Here is a 21,548-nt window from a genome sequence, read left to right on the forward strand (position 1 = left end):
ATTTAATATGATATTAGTTTTTTTCTCCAGATAAACTGGTAATGACTATATAAAACCAATGAGTGTTGGGAACACAATCGCCGCTATAATGACATCGATAAATTATTTATAACAATACAATGGGTTATGGTAATAAATAGCGCATGAAAATAAATTAACAAAAATGACAAACATTTTCATCACATTTTACAATAGTTATTTTTTTCCTGAGAAAATGCTCGTCCATTTTTCCTTGGGAAAAACAGCTCGGGCACAACAACATAAGCTTCATTGGATGTTTCCAGGACACTAGGGATCCGACTGTAACTTTCCGGACACAGATATAATTCAGTTTATGATATTCGAAATTAAGATAATTTGTTGCTTTATCTTAGTTAGGTACCAAATGGCAAAGTTTAATGATGTTAAAAATAAACATGATGACAGTCGACTTCCATTACACCATTCTGTCGATGTAGGTATGTTTGTAGGACTCGCTTTGATTTGTGACCAGATTTAGTTAAAACTACAAGTGACACACTATTTGTACAAAGTTTATTAATCTCATTTGTTGTGTTCTGTGTCAAGATTTTTGACATCTGACGCAAAGTTCGATTCCTGATATTTGAAATGGAGATGGTAATTGATGTATTAGTATACGTCGCTTTGCCGCCTTCATACATTGTCTTCCATTTGCTTTTCTGCAACACTAATGAGATGACTAGAGGCAGTTAAATCATTATTTTCAAATTCAACACCATCAACATTCATATTAGTCTTATTGTCTGTATACTCCATTTTAGGGTTTGTGTCTGAAATAAGTCTCTCCTTCTCTGGATCTTTATGCACTGTATCACTTTTGAGGCTATCCACCAGGACTCTGTCTTTCGTTTCCATTAGAAATACACAAGCAACAGCTGTCAATAACATGCACCCTCCCGCTAAAAAGTACATTATTCCTGGCACGTCGTTATTCTGAAGAAAAGATATTAGATTTTTTTATTATGAAATTGAATATATTTTTCTCAAATGGAGTCTGCGAAAATCGAAAAATCATTTAAAATGTGTGCTTAAATGTACTATTACCTTATTAACAAAATTACGTACCCTTTCAGAATATGGGCATGAAATTGACATTCATTTGATATCAAACAAAAATTAAAATCATCAGATTGATGAAATTTAACAAACTCTGCGTTAAGAGTACCTCCCCATCCTCCTTTTGGCATTTCTTTCGACCAATGTTGAATTTTCTCTTTCAGGCCTTTTAACATTACTGACTAGTCCTAGACTGAATCATGAGGCAGTTCATGTCATTATTCATGTCATGTCTCTTCTACATCAGCCTTTTATCTGGATCTATTCTTGCAATGAGTCCAGCAAGTACAGCTCTCCACCAAGCTATATGATAGGCGTGGTGATGTAAATTTTCCATTTCTGGATAACAACACACGTGCATCCCTAAACCTGTGTTGTTTACATGTCGCAGATGATTCGATATTCAAGGGTCTGTTCCCATTATCACAATTTCCAAGCAAGAAGTCGTCAAATGACGGGCAAACTCGTAAGACAAGTTTTCGAAAGATGCAGGTTGATGAAAATTAAAGGGAAGTTTTACGGTCGTCATAGTAATCTCATTAAGAATATTCTATTTCTTTGTGCGATATGAAGCTGGACGTGTTTGATGGTCGCTAGTCTGCTTGTTGTTTCCGTTGTTGTATACAATGTTCTCATTTGAGAATTTCTAGCTTCCTTGAATTTACAAAAAATTACATGGAGAGTGTCGTCAATGAAGCAGAAGACGTTTTCCCTTCCGGAATACATGGTATTCTGTTTTCATAGGTCCCGTGTATATGTTTGTATTGCTCATATTTTGCCATGATTTAATAGCATGTGAGTTTATATTAAGATTTTGATGATATGCCAGTTACTTTTTCGTTCTTGAAGAGTGGTTATTCACTTAAGTGTCTCGTATAACCTCATTGTTATTAATTGTCTAGAGACTCTGGTGATCGAGATTTGAATTACAAACATAAATAAAAAGTTTTAATTACACAACGTTTTGAGGATAGGATACTTACAAGGTAAACAATTTTAGGAGCTAACATGCTACCAGTTCTTGCCACAGCACTCTGCAATCCGTACCCAATGTTCCTGTTACATCATAACATTAATCAAATAATTGCAGCACTCATGCTTTATCTTATTTTGCATATGAATTCATGTTATATAACCTTCTGCTAACCTCAGAAGATAAAAATAACTTCAGTTATTCGCTGAATGCATTATGACATCGCAATAAAGATAATTGCTAAGATTTTCAATTTTCAGTAATTTTGCGACAGCAATCGTTCATTTCATAAGAAAGATATCATATTTGTTTCCATTTTCCTCATCTGAGATTGAAAAGTCATGTAAAGACCCTTTATTTATTTTTTTCAATGGAATTAACGCAATAACATCTTTTTGTACAGACAGACACGATTGCCACCTGGTGATGTGAAGGTTAAAATTAAAGTAGAAGTGATGCTGCTATTCTCACCTTACAACGGTAGGGTAGGACTCTGAAGTCAATAGTTGTAAACCAGACCAAGCCATGACCACAGCTACTTTTGTTATCAAGGCGAAAACTGTCCTCATGGTTTCCTTATCAGCGATATCTGGGTTAGGTTGTAAGACGAGTCAAAATTGAAAAAAAGTAATGCCGTTATGACAATATTTTTGATATTTCTGCATTATTGGAGAAAACGATTAATTGAGATAAAACACCATGATCTAAATTCAATAATTACCCGGGAAAGAAAACAAAGAATCCAATGATGCAATAGAAATTCTTATTATGTAAGAAAAATAATACAATGTCAAATATAAAATACCGTTAAATTTGTCTTCTTACCAAGTATTTATCACTGTATGACATTGCTACGATGTAATCTTACCGATAACGGCTGTGTATTAACAGTTCATGAACTGTCAACAGCATTAAGTAATGTAAACAAATTGAGGTTGTCTTTCAATATGAAAAGACGAAAATTGAAAGCATCAAATATTAGCATTGGACTGCTTTCAGTTGGCAGTCATGTACCCATGAATGTCAACTGGATAAGTTCAGATTCAACCTGAAATACTTCGCGCTTCATTGAATCTTCCCTTTATCTTGTTGACATCGATATGCCTGTGAATGCCAACTGAAAGCAGTTCAATTCTTAAATGAAACACAATTCAATCAGTGTCGATTTGCCAAATCTAGATAATTTACAAATGAGAAATATGGTGTACGTTAATGCTATTTTCTATCAATAGATATGTTAATGACTTTTTCAGTCTGTCCGAGTCATTGATTTACTGAGTTACCTACAGAGAACTACAGATATCATCCAGATAACATTACAATGCTACTAGACTAGGTAAATATCATTTGAAATGTATATAAGTTTTCAGCCTTCGACACAAATATGTCATTTTGATGATTATTTCCACAGTTTGTATTTTATCTAAGTCGAGCAGTTTCTGATTACTTTTGTTTCAAATGTTTTAACTATGCTAATTCTAATCATAGAAAAGATTAACTTTATACGGGTCCTGTTGACAACACAAGTATAGCAATTGTCTGAAAATTCTTTCCCCGTGATAATGTGATAAATCCGAAATAAAATAGGGAATTTTTCCTACAGAATCTATGGTAAATAACAAGAAGGTCAATTAGAGATATGCCTGCAGAATCCAAGTTAAAGATTTGAAATAAGAATGGAAACTTTGGTAAAGAATCTGAAATACCATAACAATAATACGACATTACGACGATAACTGACCAACCATGATTAACACACAAGCGGAAAAGAAACGGAACAATATATTGTATACTAGACTTTCCCTATTGCCGCTGGTTCACAGATTTCCATTGCAATGAGGCAGGAGTCCTCACGTTTGGTCCTATATTTACTGTAAAAATGTTTTTAATTCCTACATTTTCCTTTGTTTATAGATGTATAGGTATTGTAAGAAATGGAGATAGCATTTTTACAACGTGAAACTTTCAAAACTAGAGTTAAAATCCTGAAACTGATACCTGACCTCAGAGACTCAAAGGTTTAATACAACCGTGGAATCGTTATATGATTAATTCACTGTGGCAAGAGTTTGAATTGTTTTCACTTACCACTTTACAGCTTTATAATTAACTAGAAACTTATCGCTCTTTAACAGTAGATGTCTATCGAGGAAACAAAATCGTTTAAAGCCTTAGCTGGTCACTTACCTGATATTTCTATAGCGGCTACAGCAAGCCCTGTCAATCCTCCCAGGGCGTAAAGGGCGACGGCCAAAGGCCTTCTACCCACGACGTTAACCAGGACATACGTTAACATCATAGCCGGAATGTCTATCACTTGGATGAGAAAGAAATTAAAGTAAATGTCCCCAGAGAGATTCTGAACGCCAAATGATATGGCGTAGTACACATAGGAGCTGCAGAACCTGTGAAAGAATACATTCTAATTTCAACAAAAATGAAGAAACAAGGAAATGTATAGAAAAATAGTGACTTTCATACATATACATCCAAATAAGTTTTCGAGCATTTAATATTAACATTCAAAATTAACATATATATTTCAGATCGAAATTTAGGATTAACATTACAACGTTAACATAAACATTGAATAGAACAGTCTTAAAGTTATCGCAGATTGTTCAAAAGACACACAAATGAATAATATGTCTTGATACAAATTCACAGTTGGATACAGTAGAGCCAACAAAATGTCTTAAACTGCATCATACAGCTGTTTTGTCCTTCTAGAGATCGTCAGTGATGCTAAGGGCATGAATTGTAAAAATAGGAGGCGACAAAGGAAATTCAATATGCCTGAAAGAAATGTCAAAATGTAGATGGGGAGGAGTACCTAGACCTATAAATCGGTAAGTATTTTAATTTTTATATATCTGATTATGCTAGAGTCAGTTCTACTACATGTGTATATTCAGCATATTCAAAATAGAGATAAAACAGCAAGTACACAAAAGTGTCATGAAACAAAACGAGAAAAAACTTACGATGTATTTTTGAAAAAGGGCGAAAAATGCCATTTTGATTTAATTTTATCATTAGGAGAAATAAATAGAATAGAGTACTCGATAAAACGTCGGTGTATAAAACATGCATAAAAACAAAAGATACCCTCGAACTCGTATATAATTTCATCTAATGCAAACAGGTATTTTTCTTCCGAGGTCATACATGTTTTCGTAACAACTATCAGAAACAGCAAATTACCAGCTTATTGCCAACAAGACGGTGGTTTTGAACAACATCCATGAACTGAATAGATCCTTGACACTGTAAACTCGTCGTTGATTCGGCTTGACCTCTGCCCTTGTGACCTCGACTAGTCCACAAAGGTCAGGTGTTGGGCGGCCGTTAGTCCTTGCTATCCTATTGATAACTGATTCTGCTTCTGGTAATCTATTGTGTGACACAAGCCATCGAAAACTCTCCGGAACCAGGCTGTACCAAAGAAAGTACAAGAGGATATGATTAAGATCACTCAAACAAACCATTAAAAACAATTAGACACAATATATCAAGGTACTGACTTCAAAATATATTTTTAGAACTTTTCCAAATTACATTGGAAATGGAAAATCGTCGGAAATATAAGTAAATGATTTATATTTTAATATTTCAACTCACCCCCAGAACAACAACAGCGGGGCGATGGCAATGGCGTTGGCAATGTGTAGAGCCTTCCAATCATGTAGCCACCAACCAACCAAGGCCAATACACATAGGCCTAAAGGCCAGAGTGGAATCGTTACAATAATAGCGCGATACTTGGTGGGAGTGAATTCTATCATATAAGTATAATACACAGTGATGTAACATCCTAAAGCAAAGCCAATCAGGAAACGAAAAGCAGCAAACATTTCCCAGCCTACAGAGAAAGCACATCCAATATTTCCCAGTAGAAGAATCAGCATTGACAGAAAATAGGTAGGTTTGCGGCCGTAGTAATCGGCGAATTGTCCAGCGATCAGCCCACTGACCAGTATCCCAGACATCTGTATTGTGGTAATCGTGGACGGGATGTCGTCCCGATCACATATCAAGTCCCACTGAAAATATATCAGTTAGACTTAGCATACTGTACACACTGCAATATATATGCAGAAACGTACACAATACCATGCAAATGTTTAGGATAGTAAATATTTACCCATATAAAAGTATGTACTTAATAACTTTTTAACAGCGAAACTATTATTAGGGATTGATGTGTGATATTCAAAATTTGGTATGTAGTTCTGACAAAAACCAAACCCTAGATTTATAAGAAAAGGCAAGCAGGAGTGAGAACTTTCGAGGAACGTTAATCTGGTACTGCATTTTTGTTTTATTTAGAGCATCTTATCATCTTAACAATCATCGTAAGATATACATAATGCCATAAATAATAGTTTTCTAGGCAAGCTTGAATGCACAGTAACTATGTAGATAACGCCGTATAAAAACCTCAAGGAGGTAACGCGATTGTCTTAAAGAATAATGATGTCCGGTCTCAAACTTATACCATGTTCAAATAGTTTGGAAATCAGACCATTTTGAACTAGGGTAAATGTTATAAGGTGTTACAGTTACCCTTTTGGGGGTGTTATAACCGATATATTACTACATTTCATTTGATGAAAAGCTGTACTACTACTTACCTCGTTGACAATTGTGTACAGGCTATCGTTAAGCTTGAATGTCTGGCACTCTTTTGTGGAATTTCCGGAACCTCTAAACGAACACTCATACAAGTTGCTGTCATTCTGGTATCTCTGTACCGGTGATTCTGTGCTGTTTCCGGGCTCAGACGAGTCATCATCCATACACCACCATTCCGGCACGGCCCCTGCTATGGACATCATCAACATGCTCCATCCCATCCCGAACTTGGCAGGCATGGTAACAAGAAAGAGAAGAGTCTGGAACCTCCCAAAGCCTCCACTCTCCTCGATCACGTTCTCCATGTATAAACTTAATGCCGATGTCATGTTAATGCTAATAGGTGTTTCTACCACTTATTTCACTCTGTTCCATATGATTGTTCGATTTCGCACACAACCCTATGTTAAATAATACAATTTTAATCATTAGTATAATATCAAACTGAATTTTGCTGGTGGAATGTTAGTCCCCGAAGTTTGCCGTAATCTACATGGCACATTTGAATAAATTCCAATTCTGGCACCGTTAAGAATATACTCATGAACTAGATGTTGTTCTATAATAAGACGATATATAAAAATTACGATATTATTGAATTATTGGGGTACAGCACCTCTCTATCAGGATTTTGACTTTCCTTTTTGGTCGCTTTTGATTTCCTCCAGTCTTCTACTAGGCTTCCGCATTTAGGCTCATAGCATCACTGACAAGTCCTAGAAGGTCGAAGCAGCTGTATTTTGCTGATTAATCAATGATTCAGATCTATTGTATCAAACTCGTTGTATTAACTGGGGTTATTCACTTGTGTAATAATATAGTATTTCAAGCAATTTGTTACACCATAAGACATACATTTTCTGTTATCTATATATCTTGTGGTCGTCATGTAGACTGTTTCTTTGCACCAACGAAATGTATTCCACAAGTGCAGATGCGAAAGTATTCGGGGACATTATTGTGACTATTTTTCGCAGAAATGTTCCCTTGGACGATTATTCGTTTTGATTATTGATCACCGTTAGAAATATCATCGTATAATAATTATTGCCTTTAATTAATTGTTATTATAAATATAAAATTTCATAAGCGATTCCATTGCCATGACAATACCTCTTATTACATTATCTAATCTGGAAATCGATCTTTTGTGATGTTCTTCCGCATGTATCAATTATTGATTGGTGAAAGAACACATTTCTTGAATTTTCTGATAAATATTTCCCATGCTATCTTTTTTGTTATTTTATAAAAAAAATATAACACACGTTGTGGCTTACTTACTTTCGGTTTCTATAAATGATGTATTTTTTTTCTTCTAAAAAAAGTCAAAATCATTCTCACTACCATCAGTCGTGTTGATATCATTAACTATCATATCATTTAATATACCTTCTGATAAGCATTGTGTATCTATACTCTCATCACTTCCGGATAAGTACATATGTACATAGTGTACCCTCCATTTAATAGCTTCATATATTTACTCTGATAACAAGTATAAATCTGTTTCATCTTCATAGCAAATATCTTTTATTACAAGTACATAATATTGAACACATTCGTTGTGTATGTGCTTCCACAAAAACCGATTATCAAATATTACATCTACTTCTCCATCTGATGAATATTTTCCAGTTAGATTTTGTTAAAAGTATAAAAACACGCAGCGACTTATTTTCGGTTTCCTGAAATGATGATATTTATATCGAACTGAAAATCACTATCATTGATGTTAGACGTAATGATACCATTCGATGTTAATGTTGAATATACCTCCGGATATATTTTTGTTTCTATGTACATCATGTACTATCCATACAATAACTCTAATATTCACACTATTATCATGATATTTTCAGATAGTTAAGATAAAATGACCACCATTGATTTTACTGAGCCGTTATAAGTATGCTGTCATTACTGCGATCAGAAAGACTCGAAATAATAAGGATATTTTGTGGCATCCATTTTATAAGTCAGCCTTACAAACAAAAAAAGTTTACTTACAAAATTTTTCGTGATCCGTTTGTGAGTTCATTGTTGAATGATACCTGTATGGTTATCCATGGTAAACAGAACATACCGTGTCATTAGATCACATGTACAATGTATTCAGTCAAATGATAAATCTGTTATCGATATTTCTTTACAGACGATTTGTTAGCTTTCGATGTTTATATAGATCAGGACAAACAATACGTGGTATGAACTATTTAAATCAAGCAAAACATTATTACTTTCCGGCGGAAATAAACATGTTAAAGTGACACGCATCCTTAAACTTTTTTAAAAAGATAATTTCAGGTTGTTATTGTTTGTTTATTACACACGTTCTTAACTTTACTAACATTTAGAACTAGCTAATTGTATTACCTTGTGTCGTTGCTTGCAATATTCACGTGTTTAATCTTAAGATATTTATTATTTTATCATTTTGCACTTTCAGATATATATCTTCAGGTCTCTCACAGAATTTTAAGTAGTAATTGTTGTTGCAAGCTTCCCATGCACAATATTATTGCTCATTATCTAAAGCTAGACATAGATACACAATCAAGCAAGATAGCGGATATTGTCGGCATCGATTGTGGAGGGCAAAGTACGCACAGTACACTATAGCTGTTTATCAACCTATTCATATTGTTTGTCTTAAGTTACAATCCAATGAAGTCATCGTATTTCAAAACATAAAACCTAAGAATTCATCATCAGCATAATTCATTACAAGTGTTGGCTTTAGCCGCTAAATAGCGTTTATAGCAAGAATGGACACGGTTGATTTGAAACTCCACATGAACTTGCAAGACATATATGCATAGACAATAGAGTTCTATCATTGAACCATGAACAGTTTCCACATGACAGAAAGGGCCGATTTCTTTAAGCTGGACTTTGTAATGGCATCACAGCATAGTTTTCAAAAATGGTGTCTCACTCTTATTCCATAAAGAAATAAATTATGAGATTAAGTTTGAATTTTGAAACACGAATACTTAGCTATTATAGATTACTAAGAATATCTACTCAACGCGAACAAGTTTTCCAACCCATTAGTTACAGCAGTTATGGTGCCGTGACCAGAATAATATAGAGTCAGAAAGGACCTCCTACAGGAACAATAGAATTTTGCCAACAAACCAATTTAAACCAAAATGGGTGTTATTGGCAGCACATTGAGTGACAAACCAGGAAACGGGTTTAAAAAGTCCAAAAGGCCCCAGGGGCCTGTGCTATAATTCATTTAATGTAGTGAACCACATGTGTACACCAAGGGTCAGGTTTTGGTCCAAAAACTAATTAGATAGGTAAAACTCTTGCATCAATTGATACTGTATTGTAATTGCACGTTTATCTTTACATTGTGATGTTAGATATGTGACAAAATACTGAAAGATAAAAAAAAGTTATGCGATCTTGAACTTGAAAAACATCAAAATGCTAAATATAGACTATATTCATTTATCTGGGTACTCATCGTTGTTTGAAGGTTTGTTTGTTTGATGTGAAAATATACCATATACAAGCTATTTTACTATGATCTGTTTTGCAATTTAGACGTTTAAGGTTTTAAAAATAATTTTTATGGTTTTACTAAGCAAATCAAATAACCATTCAAACACTAATTTTCACTCAAAGATCAAGAGTGTTATAACTTTTTTTTACATTTTACATATCCCCTCTAGGCCGCGTACACACATCGACCGTCAGATGTTCTATGAGCCTTCGGAAAATTTGATATCTGAATACCATGATATATGTAACTGACTTCAAATGCCTTCCAGCTAACTTTAGCTAATGACTGAACTACTGCAAATGGCAAAATTGACATTCTTCTTTCCATGTCCCTTTTGGAGTCATCTTGGCATTTCAGCAACGGTCTTCATTGATACGCCATAATTAATTTAGCGAGTAAGTGACGTCATTTCATTGTTATCTCCCGAAGGCAGTCACATGATGATTCTTAATATATATTATAGATATATAAGAAAATGACTTAAACTATAGTAGTTTAGTATGATGTGTAGCACTCTAAGATTTCTAGTATATTTTAGTTGTTTAATATTGTTTACATTTCTTATGATCATATACAAACAGTATTGCATATTACAATTTAGTGATCAAAGGAAGCAGAAATCATACAATGCAGTAAATTTATAATGTAAACGTCGTTATGGTTTGAAATAAAAATTTTCCTTTCGGAATTATTTCATGGACAATACTCATGGATTTTCTGTTTTTAAATCTTTGTCATATGATTCAGTTGGTGCACATGAAAATTTGTAGATTGCGGGTACCTACATTATCAATGAAAGGAAACCCGTACAAAAATTTACCTTATTCACAGTCACATAGAGCGAATCAAATAAAAGAATATCCCAAATAAAAACTTCAATGTTTGTAGATACACTTGTTATATGTGAGTTGTGAAAATCATATTGTCTTTCTCTTTCTTGATATCAGAAGTCACGTTTGAAATTTTTAGCGGATAAGATTTTGTTTTCAGATGTTTAGTACCGAAGTCGGACATTTCATCTGGTAGTAACCTGTTTTTTGTCTCCGGCATAAAACAAACACAGACGAAAGTTATGGAAAGTACCCCACTGCATATCAGATACAGAATACCAGGTGTGTCGTCATTCTGAAAAAGGAAAAGTGTCTATCATATGTGTATCCTATATGACATTATTTCTTTTCCGAAAATATCAAATATATACTATAATTCAAAAGCTTTCCTTTTTCAGCGATCCCGTAACTGTTGATATTGCGTCAAATCAAATCATTTTATTTCATAATTGATGTGTGGTCGAACTTAAAATCATACATCTCATTTCTATACATGATTTTACGATAAAATGAATCGGCTACGTTTCTTTGGCCGAAAAAGGAATGAAATAGTAACTTACCAGGTACACAAACTGAGGAGCAACCATAGAGCCCACCCTTGCCACAGCATTAAATAACCCACTGCTAACCGATCTAAAATTAGAAACAAAGACAAAACTAAGCTTGTACATGATATTGCAACATATAAATATTTAACTGTAACCAGAAATTTGTTTTGTGGGTTTAACGTCCTCGCAGTAGCAAGGGTGGTTACTGTATACCGAAATATTTTTGCGCTCTAACATAACCTTTGATACAATTCCCAGAAAGCTAAATGAATATGAGGTGAATTCGTGTATAATGGGTACTAGGGCGAAATATCTCGGTATACGGTATATGAGGTCAGGTTTGCATTGATAGTTTAGTGTTTATCGGTTCTAGAGCAATTGGTTTATGAGTAGAAGTAACCATAAGGAATATATAAAGTTGTATAACATTGAGACAATCTGCCCTGTTCATACCAACACCAATTTCATATATTTGTAGTTTTTACTCTGGGTTGAATTTAACTATTTCGTTTTTTTTCTATAATGTATGTAATGTTAGCAAATCTACCTCGATCGATTTCGATTTCCCCGATTTTATATTATGTTCCCACTAGTTTCCCATTTCGAATTACAACAAATTATTGAAGCCTAACAGTCATCAGTAGCTCAATTTGACATTATCAAGTAAAACCATATTCTAATTAAGTAGGTTGACATCTAATGATGAATTTATGCTTTTGCTGTTCATTTCATTTCGAGGTATCGAGAATCGTTTATAGACACCAGTTACTTTCACCGGTTTTACAAACATCATACTAGAAGCTTAAAACATTTCAAAGCTTATTTCTATATTGAAAATATGTGAGATATCTCACCTTATCACTGTTGGAAACAGTTCTATCGCTAAAAGTTTGATGGCAAGCCATGTAAGTGAGACTGCAACTTTAGAAATAATCGGAAAAACTGTTCGATAGACTTTGCTTTGTAAATCTGAAATATTAAAAAATGTATAACACTGAATTAAGCATGCTAGTAAACTTGTCAGTAATTGTAAAAAATATGAAGTTTGAGATATGAAGGGAAAAATAGCAAACATAAAGACGTTGACCTAAATCGTGACATACAATTACTGATGTTATTGAAATCAGATATCTGATCAATTTCATTAAGTGATAGTTTTGTTGATTTGGTAAGGGTTATGTGCCCTGTACATACCTAGGGTATTATGAAGAGTATGCTCACTGATAACCGAGACACTTTACAACAACATTGCACTTGTACATATTCCTGGCCTTTAACCAACTAATCTTAGCTGAAGTGGGTACATAGATAAGAAACTAGCTTGTCTGACAGGTATAAATTGTGGTTGATTGCTTGAATGGGCAAACGCCGAACACTAAACTTGAAAGTGAACCATTGTTTTGTTAAAAGAAATAGTCGGAACGAAATAAAACAGACTGCTGGATAAACTGTTCGATTGTAAAGAGGAAACTACAAAAGTTACAATTTCAAAAAGAATAGTTTTTTTTTTTTTTTTTTTTTTTTTACAACAATATAAGTTATACTCAGATATTTATCAGGCAATCAGGAAATAATAATCATGAAATACTAATGAAGTAATTCAAAACTTTTAAATTTTATTTAATCTTTTTAGCTAAGGTGATGATAGCGTTCATAATCAAATATGGTGAACACCATCAGAACCTACCAGTTAACTCAATGGCAGCCATAATGACTGCACTAAATGTCCCTATGCCACAAAACAGCAATGACGTCCACTTCCTTCCAAGTCTTAAGGAATTAGATAGAATAAAAGCAAATGAATAAAATATGTAGACAAAATAGTGTTATTTCAGCTTGAAATCATACGACAAATGTAACAAGATACTCAGACAAATATGATATTAGCAAACAAATGTTTTTCAAAATATCAATGGCATAACAGGCATGTCCTTTTGTTTTTGTTCCTTAGATACAAATAAAAAAGTTCGCATTTGTATTAACCCATGTTGTGATTTATTTTGCAAGCAGTGCTCTCACACTCTTCTTACCGTTACGAATCTAGCCAACTGTTTCTCGACGATAACTTTTTCCCAATTCCCAATGACTTATATTCAATGGAACACCTCAATCATGTTGTAGACATTTGAATTAAAATTCTAATCTTAATGAACACACACACGTGTCCTATTTAGGGCCCTATTATCTCAATTTACCTGTTGGTGAAAAAGTATAACGTCATCACGGCAGGAATCTCCGCTATGCTCAGAAGAGCCATATTAAGGTAAACGTTTCCGGTCAAACCCTTGACCTCAAACGATACACCATAATAACCATAACCACACGCCAGCCTGAAGCAAAAACCAGGGGGACAATTATGAAACGATTTTCTGTTAATATAGGGCAGCGGGTGAATAATAACGGATTTTCTATATGAAAGCATTAAAAAGTATGGCATATAATAAAAAAATAATAGAAAACGTTAAAAGCTTGACACAATACTATCGGTTTAAATCATTGCCTTGTTAAAATCTTTATTACATAAAATTATGACGGACAGCAAAATTGCAAAGAGTGAAATAAATAATATAAATGCAGGATCTAACACGAGTCTGCAGGGATATGTGAATTCTGAAACTAGTTTAAGAAGTTTCAATATAGCGAGCGAACAGAAATTTTAAAAATCATGAATTTCAAAAATTACATGAAAACTGGAGGCGAAACAAATATGGTAGAATACGGCATTTTTACGCCAAATGTCACAACGTAGATGTTTGACGTCAGTGAAGCCACAATAATTGATTAGTACAAATGTGTAACATGAAAAAATATGACAAATGTTTTCACTGAATAACAATACAACCGTGTGATAAAATGAAAGTTCGGTTTTACTGAGACAAATGTAGAGGTATTTGAAATAGAGGAAGATATCTAATTTAAAAACTCAAAATCTATTTTCAGATCTGTTCCACAGCATAGTTACGTGATCAAATCCAATTTTTCAATATTAGATAGGAATGACTAACATCAGGTGTTTATACCAGTGCGTGAATAACACCTATAAAAACGACTTTGGTTGGAAAATACAGAGATCGGAAAGAAAGGTAGAAAAATTGTACGCAGAAAAAGAAAATATATGATTACTGTTGAAAGTGAATCGCCACCATTGGTAAGGACTTATGTTCATTGAGGTAGTAACAGCATCTACAAGGACAATTTTCAATTGTACTACGAAAACAATGGAATTCGATAACATACCATGCCCATACTTGTAGACATGTCATTTTTGTAAGTTTAGCTGAAACAAACAAATCACGTATGCTGTACGTCTTTTGAGTGGTCAGCTCCTGAACGCTCGCCTCCATCAAGACTTCCAGCTCTTTAGTATTTTGTATAGGTTTCCTATTGAAATTCGCCATTTGCTGTATAACTTTTAATGCTGCTTCCTTTTTGTGGTTTATAACAAGCCAGCGAAAACTCTCCGGCATTGACCTGTTTGAATTCATATCAATTATAAATGACATTTGATGTTCATATATCGACTGTATGCTTTGTTGTTGAATTATTTTGAATTTATATATTCATTTTGCAAGGACTGATGCTAAACGTGTGTTTGAGGTAAAAAGAATATCACATGATTAGCATAAATGATTGATGATAATGCAAAGCTCTAACTTGCTACGGAATGTCTATTCTAAATATGTTGAGATGTGTAGTGAATTCGATGGTAGAAGAAAAAAATATTAACAATTTTCGTTTAAATCAGTAATTTATATGACAAAAAAATATTCTACTTAATAATACAATATCATAATACAAACCACCAGCAAAGAAGTGAGGGAACCACGCAAACGGCGGTCACAAAGTGTAGATATTTCCAGTCGGGTAGACTCATAGTAATGAATGCGAATACGGTAGCCCATATACCCCACATTGGAGTGGCAGTCAAAATCGCCCGACGCCCCTTTGGGAAGAATTCAAGTATGTATGGGTAGAATATTGTTAAATAACCACCCATTCCTATACCAAGAAAACACCGACAAATGGCGAACATCACCCAGGTTACCGAAAGTCCACATAATAAATTAAACACCGATAATAACAACAAGGAAAGGAAGAAAGTCGGTTTACGTCCAATCTTATCCGCCAAATGTCCAGTGAATAGTCCTCCAAGTAGTACACCCGACATTTGTATAGTAGTTATGGTAGACGGTATCCATGCTCTGTCACAGACCAAGTCCCACTGTCAAGCAATAAATAAGAAAAACATCAAAGCAAAGATCGCCCTGGTATCAGAATCTTAATTGTTGAATCATAAATTCGATGAAACCATGGCAACATAAAAACCAATGGAAAATGTATACGGCGACTACTACATAAGTACAAAGAGAATAAAACCGGAAGGGTAAGCGTTTTCTGCTTCATCGACGATACCCGGTATGTAAGTCTTAACCAATCAAAGTAAGGAATATCTTGTTCCCAAATGAATGACATCGGAACAATAAGACATACTAACAAACCTTAAACACATCCAGTTTCATATTGCACATTTCTATGAGAAAATATACACATAAACATCTTTCTTTTCTGTATGCAATATGAAATATATATTGCAATGAGATCATTCTGGGGTATACATACACTAATTTCGTTTTGTTTTCAATCTTGAATCATATAATCTGCATTACATGATGATCGCTGTTTATTTTGACAAATGTTCCAAATGTTACGTCATCATATCAATTTATATTTAATTGCATCACCATTTTTCATCTATTTACATTTGAACATAAAAAGTATGATACAAATGGAATTTATGCATCATGAGCTGTATCACCTGTAGATTAAAAAGAATCTATATATTTTGAAAAAAATCTCGAAGTGAGAAAAAACCTGTGTGATTAATATAAAGTGTATGCGAATGCATGAGATAACGATAATGTTGAAATGGTTTTTGTACTTTTTGTAATGAAGGTTTCTAGACTTACAAAGAAGACAAAGATGGTTTTTGATAAAATACGAAAGTTTACCGATGACTTGAATAAAACTTCATGCTGAAGTACTAACCTGGCTTACAACTGTCTTCATACTTGAGCTAAAATTGAACATCTCACATGTTGTTGTTGTAATATTGTCGACGGCAGGGTAGCATTGTTTCACTGTACTCGTAGGGACAACATTCTGAACAAAATCGTTTTCTATGACACAACTCCAATCCGGAGTGAATCCAGCGAATGTCATCATCATCATACTGAAAGTAACTGCTGACATCCCTCCCAGAACTACAACCATGATGAACAGCTGAAACCGTCCAAACCCTCCATGTTTCTCAATCAAATCATCCAGCAATTCATTTAAGGATCCTGTCTCCATCATGCCGTCTTAGAATGTGTCGACGGTCATTATTTAGAACTTGTTATATGTCATAAACATAACTACACTAACATGCAGCTCTTATTTGTTTCAACTCATCATCCTTCTTAACCCAAATTTTGGTCAAATGACCTTACGATAATAGACATCGGTGTGTACAGTTATGTTATCTGCGAGTCGGGGGTCTATATTTTAGAACATTGCCCCTTGACTGGATATTTTATCATATAGTAAAATCGTTTTAGAACTATGTTGATATATATATCGAAGACCCATCTTGCCTTTGTCTATTTCTCATTATCTTTAAACAGTTCAAACATTTGATAGCACCACTATCGTAACAAGATAATGCATTTGAAATAGATAAATGAAAAATGACAATGAATAGATCAGTTAAAAGGGACATAACTTACGGTTTATAAACAGTATCTTATGTCCGTGATGTATCCGCATGGAATGTTTACTGATATAATGTTAAATGTAAGTCAGGTCAATATTTTCTCATGAAGAGGTAGACTGTGATACAAAAGATATGACATAATTATTATGGGATTATGCAAAGGTTGAAGAATGAAGCAATGTGCATTATTCACATGTATCCCTTTTTGAGTCTCATTTCGAGAATCGGATCACCCATAAATGTTTCATTCTTCTACTATGAATTCCAACTTTAAATCTAGAAAGCGAAACCATAATGTATTGATGAGAACACATATTTATAGTGTCTATAAAATTGGATCTAATCGAGACCTCCCTACTGCCAACCAGAAGTTGACATCTCGCTTGAGAAATCAAGGTATATTATACTGTAATCATGGACGTGATATTCATAAAGAATATTTAGATACTCGGTTCACCTAGAACCTACAGAGGTTGCCAACACAGGACATTAGATGGCCGTCTCACTACCTCATATATCAATTAGACCAGGTTATATAACCAACCTCATATCTACCATCATATTTGAATTTTGAGTTAAAAGATACGTACGTTAGACGTACTGTCTATATCAAGAAATTACTATATTTCTAAAATACATACATTACATTTGTTAAGCATATCAAATGATGGTGCATTTCGCCTTAATACTTACCGCATTTCAGCACGTGCGATCCACTCAACTGTGACACCATACATTATACAAATACATTGTAATATAATAAACGGAATATTGATTATTACTATATCACTTTATATTTATTTATCTTGATGTAGACATATTAACTACTACATTCAACAGTTATGTTAATTGGCTTATATTTCCATTCTACCACCAGTCTCCAGTCTAGTTATATATAAATAAAATGGGAGTATAGCAGGCTATGAACGCCCATCAAGCATATGAACACACTATGGTCGATGTGAGATGTCCTTCAAAATGTAATCCTGATGGATATAAATGTAATATTAACACTCTATGTTGCATTTTACATATCATTAACACGTCAAATTATAGTATACTAGACTAGACTATAATTTACAGCGATTTGGTCGATGTTGGAAATGATAAATTTAAATGTCTCGTAGGTAAACAAATAGGACAATCAATATACATGTACTGTGTACTGACATATCTACAGTTGATGGGCCTTCACGAAAATAAGTAATTGTACAGAGCTATCTACGTATAACATAGCAAATTTATTGTTAAATGTGTAATTTTGACAAAAACAATTATTATTATCGTTGTAACATACTTGATTACCAAGGTTTGTCAACTTCGTCTGCTACAGTAGACGTCGACCTGGCAGTCCAAAATATAAATGTATAATCCGTTACAAAGAAAATGTCGTCATTTACTGATAGGATCGATTTCCATTTATACTTCCGTTGTTTTCTATTATGACAACATCATCAATCCACTCCATTACACGAAAACGTAAATAAATCCAGAAGAAACACTAAAAACGTTGTCTCGTGAAATCTGAGAGCTGCATTACTTTCTAGTGAGATTTCCAAGCGCCATTTTATTTCAAACGAACGAAAAAACGCATTATGAAATAAAGAAAATATAAATAGAGTAAATACTGAGAGTTTTATATAAAAAATCAAGTTTTTGTGTCTGTACTATTTCATATCATGGCTATATGTGATTAACCGAGAAACTATATCGTTACGGATGTTCGTGGATTAGGACCTGCTGACGTCAGTATTTGGTTAAGAAGGAAATCTAAACGGCGTATTCCAGGCTTTCGTTTATTTTCTATATTTGTAAAGATATTTGAGAAAGAAAATATCAATAGATAAAATTTTATATTTATCTTCCACCCGGATAACTGGTAACAGATATATCAACTGTGTATCCCTACTGGTAACAGGCATATCAACTATGTATCCCTACTGGTTACATACAAATCAACTGTGCGCCCCTTCTGGTAACAGACATATCAACTGTGTATTCCTTCTGGTAACAGACATATCAACTGTGTATTCCTTCTGGTAACAGACATATCAACTGTGTATCCCTTCTGGTAACAGACATATCAACTGTGTATCCCTTCTGGTAACAGACATATCAACTGTGTATCCCTTCTGGTAACAGACATATCAACTGTGTATTCCTTCTGGTAACAGACATATCAACTGTGTATCCCTTCTGGTAACAGACATATCAACTGTGTATCCCTTCTGGTAACAGACATATCAACTGTGTATTCCTTCTGGTAACAGACATATCAACTGTGTATCCCTTCTGGTAACAGACATATCAACTGTGTATCCCTTCTGGTAACAGACATATCAACTGTGCGCCCCTTCTGGTAACAGACATATCAACTGTGTATCCCTTCTGGTAACAGACATATCAACTGTGTATCCCTTCTGGTAACAGACATATCAACTGTGCTGGTAACAGCAACTGTGTATTCCTTCTGGTAACAGACATATCAACTGTGTATCCCTTCTGGTAACAGACATATCAACTGTGTATCCCTTCTGGTAACAGACATATCAACTTTGTATCCCTTCTGGTAACAGACATATCACCTGCGTTTCCCAGTTTGATGTTTAAATGGATCCCGTGAACTAATATTGCAAATGAAACATTTTAAATTTCGTGTGAACGTATGTAAACAATAAACAATCGCTACAATGCACAGGTAAGGTAAGGTTCATTATCATATAGGTAAACAAGTAATATATATCACAGACTGGAAAAAATGTAGATATGTACATGGTTTGACCGATTAAAAAATATTTCATATGTATTATTCACTACAGTCTGCAGTTTGTGATTGTTTTTTTCATGACGGTTACCTTTGGCTAAACCGTTTATCCTAAACCTAAACCTTGACTATGAAAATATATTTGTGAAACTCCAGATCTTTGTACAAACTTCCTTTCACAACAATACCCAAGGGAAACCTACGTGGTCGGGCAGATAACCCCATTCCTTGTCATATAGCACATGCATATGCCAGTTATCGAACCCTGGACGTCTATGTAAAAGGCCAGTACGTTACATTTGAGCTACAGGAACACGATATTGTTCATCAACATGGCTGCAGCATGCAGACATCTAGGGTTGGAAGAATTATATCATCATCTTAAGATAGAAACATTAAAAATGGCAAATCAAAATTGCTTCTTCAATTACACAATTTAAGAAGAACATGCAATGATTTCACATCCATGGATATCTGAAAATGAAACTAAAACACTTCTCTAAGCACATAAAACATTCCAGGTAAACGCTTCGATGATTTAAACTACCAACACACTGGGCAAAACAAAAACACGATTATTCTTTTCACAAGTATTTAATTAATTAAAAAAAAAACATTTTAAGTGATTCTTCACTTTGCCTTTATTCGTCTTTATTTTGCTTAACTCTTATTATCATTGATATTATAAAGGCAACGATTGCTTTGACCGCTGACTACAGGATGGAATGTCCTTTTCCAGTATATTTCAGTGTGATAGCACTTGCACACACGCATTCAACACACACTCTCCTCTCGCATGTATATTCAGGACTTCTTCAAGCTGTTAATAGGACGTTGATGCTATAAAACCATCCTAAAACCATCACTTCATATTGTTACTGTTGTGAAAATGCACAAAACATCAAAGTCCCGTGTGATTTACTTTATATCCTTCACAAAATTACTATAGAAACTTGTAAAGAGTATTAAAGCCAGGATAAAAGAAATACTTTCGGAATCTAATGTTATCAGAGAAAGCCGTTTCCTTATCGTTAATGCATTAGCTTAATTTGGTCAAACGAGAAAACGGACAAAATTTAAGAACTATTTTTTATAATTTTTAAATCGGCATAAAAAAATATATAGCATTTCACTTTAAATGATTACTTGTGCAGTTTTTGTTAAATGATACCTGTATGTTTGTCCATGGTCAATTGAACAAACCTTCTCATTAGTTCACATGCACAACCTATGCAGTCAAAGAATAAATCTGTTATGGATATTTCTTCATTGATAATTTGTTAGCTTGTGTGTGTATATATACAGACCAGTTATTGCAAGATAATTATTATCATTACTACAATTTTAACGGCCTTTCAACACATAAAAGGTCATCAGTGCTATCAACCGCTGAAACACACAGCGATTCAAAAAGATAAAAACATCAAAGTAAAAGACAAGTTTATACAAGAT

The 21,548-nt window shown here is 34.0% G+C and overlaps 2 protein-coding genes across 2 annotated transcripts; both read right to left on the bottom strand.

Moving 5' to 3' along the window:
- Positions 1 to 654: 654 nt before the first annotated feature.
- LOC132544339 (solute carrier family 22 member 6-like) lies at positions 655 to 7,014 on the bottom strand. The gene is made up of 7 exons (XM_060207923.1): positions 6,685 to 7,014; positions 5,672 to 6,093; positions 5,255 to 5,485; positions 4,238 to 4,455; positions 2,522 to 2,639; positions 2,061 to 2,133; positions 655 to 954 (listed from the first exon to the last, which is right to left on the bottom strand). The coding sequence occupies exons 1-7, from the start codon at positions 7,012 to 7,014 to the stop codon at positions 655 to 657; spliced, it is 1,692 nt and encodes a 563-aa protein (XP_060063906.1).
- Positions 7,015 to 10,908: 3,894 nt separating this feature from the next.
- Positions 10,909 to 16,932, bottom strand: LOC132544302 (organic cation transporter-like protein). The gene is made up of 8 exons (XM_060207878.1): positions 16,627 to 16,932; positions 15,663 to 15,802; positions 14,818 to 15,051; positions 13,776 to 13,910; positions 13,268 to 13,350; positions 12,435 to 12,549; positions 11,593 to 11,665; positions 10,909 to 10,983 (listed from the first exon to the last, which is right to left on the bottom strand). Exons 1-8 carry the CDS (start codon positions 16,930 to 16,932, stop codon positions 10,909 to 10,911), a joined length of 1,161 nt encoding a protein of 386 aa, XP_060063861.1.
- Between the last annotated feature and the right edge of the window lie 4,616 nt (positions 16,933 to 21,548).

The sequence above is a fragment of the Ylistrum balloti genome, unplaced genomic scaffold, assembly GCF_031769215.1.
Source record: "Ylistrum balloti isolate Yb309-2 unplaced genomic scaffold, AGI_CSIRO_Ybal_v1 Utg369790, whole genome shotgun sequence".
Taxonomy (NCBI): Eukaryota; Metazoa; Mollusca; class Bivalvia; order Pectinida; family Pectinidae; genus Ylistrum; species Ylistrum balloti.

Bases quoted from the DNA above. Each gene is read 5' to 3' on its own strand.
- LOC132544339 (XM_060207923.1), bottom strand. From the start codon at position 7,014: ATGACATCGGCATTAAGTTTATACATGGAGAACGTGATCGAGGAGAGT. The intron at 6,094-6,684 runs GTAAGTAGTAGT...ATATATTTTCAG, and splicing joins TGTACACAATTGTCAACGAG to TGGGACTTGATATGTGATCG. The intron at 955-2,060 runs GTAAGTATCCTA...TCTTTTCTTCAG, and splicing joins CTCCTAAAATTGTTTACCTT to AATAACGACGTGCCAGGAAT.
- LOC132544302 (XM_060207878.1), bottom strand. From the start codon at position 16,932: ATGGAGACAGGATCCTTAAATGAATTGCTGGATGATTTGATTGAGAAA. The intron at 15,052-15,662 runs GTTATTATCGGT...GAATTCAAACAG, and splicing joins ACTTTCTTCCTTTCCTTGTT to GTCAATGCCGGAGAGTTTTC. The intron at 12,550-13,267 runs GTAGGTTCTGAT...TTAATATTTCAG, and splicing joins GGCTGCCATTGAGTTAACTG to ATTTACAAAGCAAAGTCTAT.